We start from the raw sequence: 7,249 nt of genomic DNA, 5'->3' as shown, positions 1-7,249 counted from the left end.
TTCTACACATAGATGCGAGTTTCGTTACCGCTTATCGTCGCCTCTTGACTGTTAGTTGATCTCGCCTCCCTGTCCGGTAGTCGGTTCCAGCATAGACTGAATTGTGGAGTACATTGACATCTGTTAAGAAACATAAGGGCATAGACAACACAGGGGGAAGGAGAACTTTTTCAAAAGACTGGAGACCGGCCCGAGTAAGAGAGGAGGATTATCTCCCATTAATGTCCATCATTTCTTCTTGCGTTTGGGTGGGTGGGATTGCTAGTTGTAGTGATTCCTGATTGAATTTAGTTTCTACTATTCTACATCATCACGATAACGTCCGGGAACAAATCTTCTCTCCCTCCTCTTACCTGCTGGAGGAGATCTGTAATCTGAGCAACAAACTGTGAAGCTTTTCCGATCTGATAATCACCTGTTAATATCATTTATTATATGTCTAAGACAGAAATCTACTAATCATCGCGGTAAGGAAAATGTCACACACTTCATGGTTGTTGTATTTCAGGTTGTCTTCTGTGTCCTCGTGATTGGCGACTACACGGAGATCACTGTTATTACTACTCAGATGTAAGAGGAAGAACATGGAACCAGAGCCGGGATGATTGTAAGATGATGGGAGCCGATCTACTGGTCATAAAGAGCCAGGAACAGCAGGTATGATGTCTGTTTCCATATATAAGGATAATATAGGACTAGATGACCGGCCCCATATATAAGGATAATATAGGACTAGATGACCGGTCCCATATATAAGAATAATATAGGACTAGATGACCAGCCCCATATATAAGAATAATATAAGACTAGATGACCAGTCCCATATATAAGAATAATATAGGACTAGATGACCGGCCCCGTATATAAGGATAATATAGGACTAGATGACCGGCCCCGTATATAAGGATAATATAGGACTAGATGACCAGCCCCATATATAAGGATAATATAGGACTAGATGACTGACCCCATATATATGGATAATATAGGACTAGATGACAGGCCCCATATATAAGGATAATATAGGACTAGATGACTGACCCCATATATAAGGATAATATAGGACTAGATGACCGGCCCCATATATAAGAATAATATAGGACTAGATGACCAGCCCCATATATAAGAATAATATAAGACTAGATGACCAGTCCCATATATAAGAATAATATAAGACTAGATGACCAGTCCCATATATAAGAATAATATAGGACTAGATGACCGGCCCCGTATATAAGGATAATATAGGACTAGATGACCAGCCCCATATATAAGGATAATATAGGACTAGATGACCAGCCCCATATATAAGGATAATATAGGACTAGATGACTGACCCCATATATATGGATAATATAGGACTAGATGACAGGCCCCATATATAAGGATAATATAGGACTAGATGACTGACCCCATATATAAGGATAATATAGGACTAGATGACCGGCCCCATATATAAGGATAATATAGGACAAGATGATCGGCCCCATATATAAGGATAATATAGCACTAGATGACCGGTCCCATATATAAGGATAATATAGGACTAGATGACCGGTCCCATATATAAGGATAATATAGGACTAGATGATTGGCCCCATATATGAGGATAATATAGGACTAGATGACTGACCCCATATATATGGATAATATAGGACTAGATGACTGACCCCATATATATGGATAATATAGGACTAGATGATCGGCCCCATATATAAGGATAATATAGGACTAGATGACTGGACCCATATATAAGAATAATATAGGACTAGATGACCGGCCCCATATATAAGGATAATATAGGACTAGATGACCGGCCCATATATAAGGATAATATAGGACTAGATGACTGGACCCATATATAAGGATAATATAGGACTAGATGACCGGCCCCATATATAAGGATAATATAGGACTAGATGACCGGCCCCATATATAAGAATAATATAGAACTAGATGACCGGCCCCATATATAAGGGTAATATAGGACTAGATGACCGGCCCCATATATAAGAATAATATAGGACTAGATGACCGACCCCATATATAAGGATAATATAGGACTAGATGACCAGTCCCGTATATAAGGATAATATAGGATTAGATGATCGGCCCCGTATATAAGGATAATATAGGACTAGATGATCGGCCACATATATAAGGATAATATAGGACTAGATGACCGGCCCCATATATAAGGATAATATAGGACTAGATGACCGGCCCCATATATAAGGATAATATAGGATTAGATGACCGGCCCCATATATAAGGATAATATAGGACTAGATGACCGGCCCCATATATAAGGATAATATAGGACTAGATGACCGGCCCCATATATAAGGATAATATAGGACTAGATGACCGGCCCCATATATAAGGATAATATAGGACTAGATGACCGGCCCCATATATAAGGATAATATAGGACTAGATGACCGGCCCCATATATAAGGATAATATAGGACTAGATGACCGGCCCCATATATAAGGATAATATATTACTAGATGACCGGCCCCATATATAAGAATAATATAGGACTAGATGACCGGCCCAATATATAAGGGTAATATAGGACTAGATGACCGACCCCATATATAAGGATAGTATAGGACTAGATGATCGGCCCCATATATAAGGATAATATAGGACTAGATGATCGGCCCCGTATATAAGGATAATATAGGACTAGATGATCGGCCCCATATATAAGGATAGTATAGGACTAGATGATCGGCCCCATATATAAGGATAATATAGGACTAGATGATCGGCCCCGTATATAAGGATAATATAGGACTAGATGATCGGCCCCATATATAAGGATAATATAGGACTAGATGATCGGCCCCGTATATAAGGATAATATAGGACTAGATGACCGGCCCCATATATAAGGATAGTATAGGACTAGATGATCGGCCCCATATATAAGGATAATATAGGACTAGATGATCGGCCCCGTATATAAGGATAATATAGGACTAGATGATCGGCCCCATATATAAGGATAATATAGGACTAGATGATCGGCCCCGTATATAAGGATAATCTAGGACTAGATGATCGGCCCCATATATAAGGATAATATAGGACTAGGTGACCGGCCCCATATATAAGGATAATATAGGACTAGATCTAGATGATCGGCCCCATATATAAGGATAATATAGGACTAGATGATCGGCCCCATATATAAGGATAATATAGGACTAGATGATCGGCCCCATATATAAGGATAATATAGGACTAGATGATCGGCCCCGTATATAAGGATAATATAGGACTAGATGACCGACCCCATATATAAGGATAATATAGGACTAGATGATCGGCCCCAGTATTCTATATCCTCATATCTAGTGTATATCTGATATGATTTTTTACAGGAGATTATACGGAGATCTATCACACAGTGGGGAGATAACACATATTGGATAGGACTTCACCGTGATGGAGACGTCTGGAGATGGGTGGATGGAGAACATTATTCCGGCAGCTTGTAAGTGACTCCTGACACCGGCACACACCGGTCATTACTGTGACTGTGATACATCCGATCACCGGGGTCTGGACCTCCCTTATAATTACTGATTTCTCATCATTTCCTCTTGTTTTATCTTCTTGTTACTCAGGATCCAGATAAAGACACCGACATCAGGACGCTGCGTATCAATGATCGGATCTGATTATTATCAGGAGAACTGTGATACTGGTAGAAGATGGATATGTGTGAAGAAAGCTGTGAGGATCTGACATCGTTATTAATGACACAATTGATGTAAGATTGAATGTGGTTTTGTCTTGTGTTCGGACACAACAGGGAGGATCGCGCCAGGAAATGGGCTTTATATGATAGACTATTGGCATGGCGTCATAGAACATTGGGCAGTTATGTTTTGCTGATGGAGCAGGATCTCTTCTTCGGGTAATCCAGCATGATGACGAGATTAATAACTCATGACACTCAGCTGATTGTAGGATTTTCTTTATTTAGATCCCAAAGATTCTCTTTATCCCTCATCAGTTTTCAATTTTAAACAAGCAAAGACAATAACAACCTACCAATGTCGGTGAAGACCTCCGCGTCCTCCCTGTATGTTGTAGAGGCGTTTGTGCCCCTTTATGGATCGTTACAGTACAGTCTCTACATTATAGCATCTAGTTACTGTCGCCATTTACCTCCATGACACATTTCCCCCCACATCACCCACACAGATAATTATTGTCAGACTTTGCACTCTCTGGATGTTTTCTTCTAGTATTATAATCATTATATACAGATATAGCACGTTTGTGTTTGATATTTGAAGCATGAAATGTCGTTAATACATGAAAGTTGCCTGTGCTACATCTTGTGATGTAATTTGTTATCGGCCTTGTTAATCTTTGCTACCTCTGTATATAAAGGGACCTGAATACCTAAATGTGTGCCAGTCCGCGGGCGCATACAGTCACGTGACAGATCGGAGGCATAGAAGATGGAAATGGACAAATCTTCATTATAGTGTTTAACAAACGATGTTATATCCCTACATACCATGTGCCATTATACACCAAACATGACAATCTCACAGAATTATAGATTAGCAGATTTCACAAGCATCAAATTCACCAAATCACTTGGATTTTATAGGAAAATTTGATGTGTAGTGAAGTTATTCTCCGCAAAGTGAACGCTACTTATTATGCTCCGTAAGTTACTAGAAGTATTTGTCATGAGATTCAACCCTGCAGCCCTTCCCCCCACACTGACTGCCGGAGACGAGAGCTGAAAGCTGTTATTTAATCACACATGGGTCTGCTGAGCTCCATCACATGTTATTACACAGCAGTGAGGCTATGTGCACACGTAAGAAAAGAGGTGCAGAATTTTCTGCACAAAATCCGCATCTCCTGGCAGAATCCGCAGCCGCGGATTTGCCACGGTTTTTATGCAGATTTTGTGCGGTTTTTATGCGGAATTGATGCGGATTTTGTGCGGATTTTCTGCGGTTTTTGCCACTGCGGATTTTTAACATGGAGGGGTGCTGAAGCACTGCAGATCTGCACATGCACTTCTTTGAAATCCGCAGCAATTCCGCACTGATTTTTCCGCACCATCTGCACAGCTATTTTTTTACCCCATTGATTTACATTGTACTGTACATACATCACAGAGCGGATCTGCAGCGTTTCTATGCGGAAAAATCCGATGCGGATCCGCAGGAAATCCGCATCGTGTGCACATTAGCCTAAGGGTATGTGCACACGTTGCGGATTTGCCTGCAGATTTTTCTGCACTAAGCCACAGCTCTTGGCATAAAACGCAGGTGGGTTTTTGATGCGTTTTTTTCCCTTTTTGCGCGGTTTTGATGCGATTTTTGATGCATTTTTGTATGCGTTTTTGGAAGTTAAAGATGTATTATTGAGCAAAAAAAAAATTGTGATGTCATTTCTTGTCCAACATCCTCTTTTACATTTGTCCATTTTACCCACACTCCATTACACACACAGACAGAAAGATAGATAGATAGATAGATAGATAGATAGATAGATAGATAGATAGATAGATAGATAGATAGATAGATAGATAGAACTATAAATATATGAATAGATATATCTATGGATAGATGTAGATATATGGATAGTTAGGCCGGGATCACACATGCGAGAAATACGTCCGTGTCTCGCATGTGAAATCCAAGCTCTGGCGCCGGCACTTGGGAGCGGAGCGTGCAGCTCCATGTGTTCCTATGTGGCCGCACGCTCCGCTCCACAGTGCCGGCGCCACAGCTTGGATTTCACATGCGAGACACGGACGTGTTTCTCGCATGTGTGATCCCAGTCTTAGGCTACTTTCACACATCAGTTTTTTCCCATCAGGCAGGATCCATCGAATTTTTGAAAAAACGGATCCGTTGCAAATAGTGAATAACTGATGCAACTGATCCCTTTTCTTGAGAGAGAGAGAAGGAAAAATGTGCATGATTCGAATGGAAAAATGCATGAAAACTGGATTCGGAGGCCGAATTCATCATTTCACATCTCAGTTTCAAACGTTTTTCGCCGGATCCGTCACTGGGCATTATTTCGCCGGACAGAGAAAAACCTTCCTCAGTATGTTTTCTCCGTCTGCCGGAAACAGATTTTTTGAGGGATCCAACAAAAAACTGATGAAACGTGTGGCCATCAGGCACAATCCGGCGCAAATACAACTCTATGAGACAAAAAAAAGAACCTGCGTGGAAAAAAACGGATCCTTTTTTTTCAAAACCCACCGGATTGTGCCTGACGGCAAAAACCTGATGTGTGAAAGTAGCCAGAGATATATGGATAGATATAACTATCTATAAATATATCTATAGATACATATAGCCATTGTTATATCTATAGTTATATCTATAGATATATCTATAGATATATCCTTCGATATCCATCTATAGATATATAGAGTTATCTATAGATATATCCATAGATATATAATAGCAAGGCCGATGTTGATTAATGAACATGTTTAATAAAAAAAAAAAAGGAAAAAAATGGCGTGGGTTCCCGCACACTTTTCCAGAGGGGGAATGCCGACGGCCGGGGTCCAAAATTTGTAGCCTGGGAAGGGGTTAATACCCATGGTCCCTCCCAGGCTATGAATATCAGCCCACAGCTGTCTGCATAGCCTTTACTGGCTATTAAAATAGGGGAACCCCCCTAAAAATGAAGTGGGGTCCCCCTATATTTTATAGCCAGAAAGGCCACGCAGACATCTGCAGGCTGATAGTCATAGCCTAGAGAGGGGCCACGGATATTTGCCCCCCCGGCTACAAATACCAGCCCCAAGCCACCCCAGAAATGGCACATCTGTAAGCTGCGTCAATTCCTGCACTTAGCCCCTCTCTTCCCACTCCAGAGTAGCGGTGGGATGTGGGGTGATAAGGGGTTAATGGCACCTTGCTAATGTAAGGTGACATTAAGCCCGGTTAATAATGGAGAGGCGTCAATAAGAAACCTATACATTATTAATCCTATATTAGTGAAAGGGTTAAAAAAAGACATTATTTTAATATTCTTAATTTCACCATACTTACCATACTCGATCACCTGCAAAAAATTAAAAATAATAAACCAACCGTATACTCACTTTCCGCTGCAGTCCAATTAATAACGAGTGTCCCACGATGATCTCCCCTATAGAACAGTGCCATTGGGTGATGTCACTGCTCTATAGACCTTCAGTGACACACTGACAGAAGACAATGGCTCCTGCAG

General features: G+C 40.7%; 1 protein-coding gene across 1 annotated transcript; it reads left to right on the top strand.

Annotated features, from left to right (window-relative positions):
- The first annotated feature begins 557 nt into the window (after positions 1-557).
- On the top strand, positions 558-3,891 carry LOC138667821 (C-type lectin domain family 7 member A-like). Its single transcript, XM_069755909.1, has 3 exons — positions 558-657; positions 3,394-3,506; positions 3,640-3,891. Exons 1-3 carry the CDS (start codon positions 613-615, stop codon positions 3,758-3,760), a joined length of 279 nt encoding a protein of 92 aa, XP_069612010.1. The 5' UTR covers positions 558-612; the 3' UTR covers positions 3,761-3,891.
- The last annotated feature ends 3,358 nt before the right edge of the window (positions 3,892-7,249 follow it).

This window comes from Ranitomeya imitator, chromosome 2, assembly GCF_032444005.1.
Source record: "Ranitomeya imitator isolate aRanImi1 chromosome 2, aRanImi1.pri, whole genome shotgun sequence".
Taxonomy (NCBI): Eukaryota; Metazoa; Chordata; class Amphibia; order Anura; family Dendrobatidae; genus Ranitomeya; species Ranitomeya imitator.
Note: the sequence above shows the minus strand (reverse complement) of the source record. Positions and strands in the feature narration are given on the sequence as shown.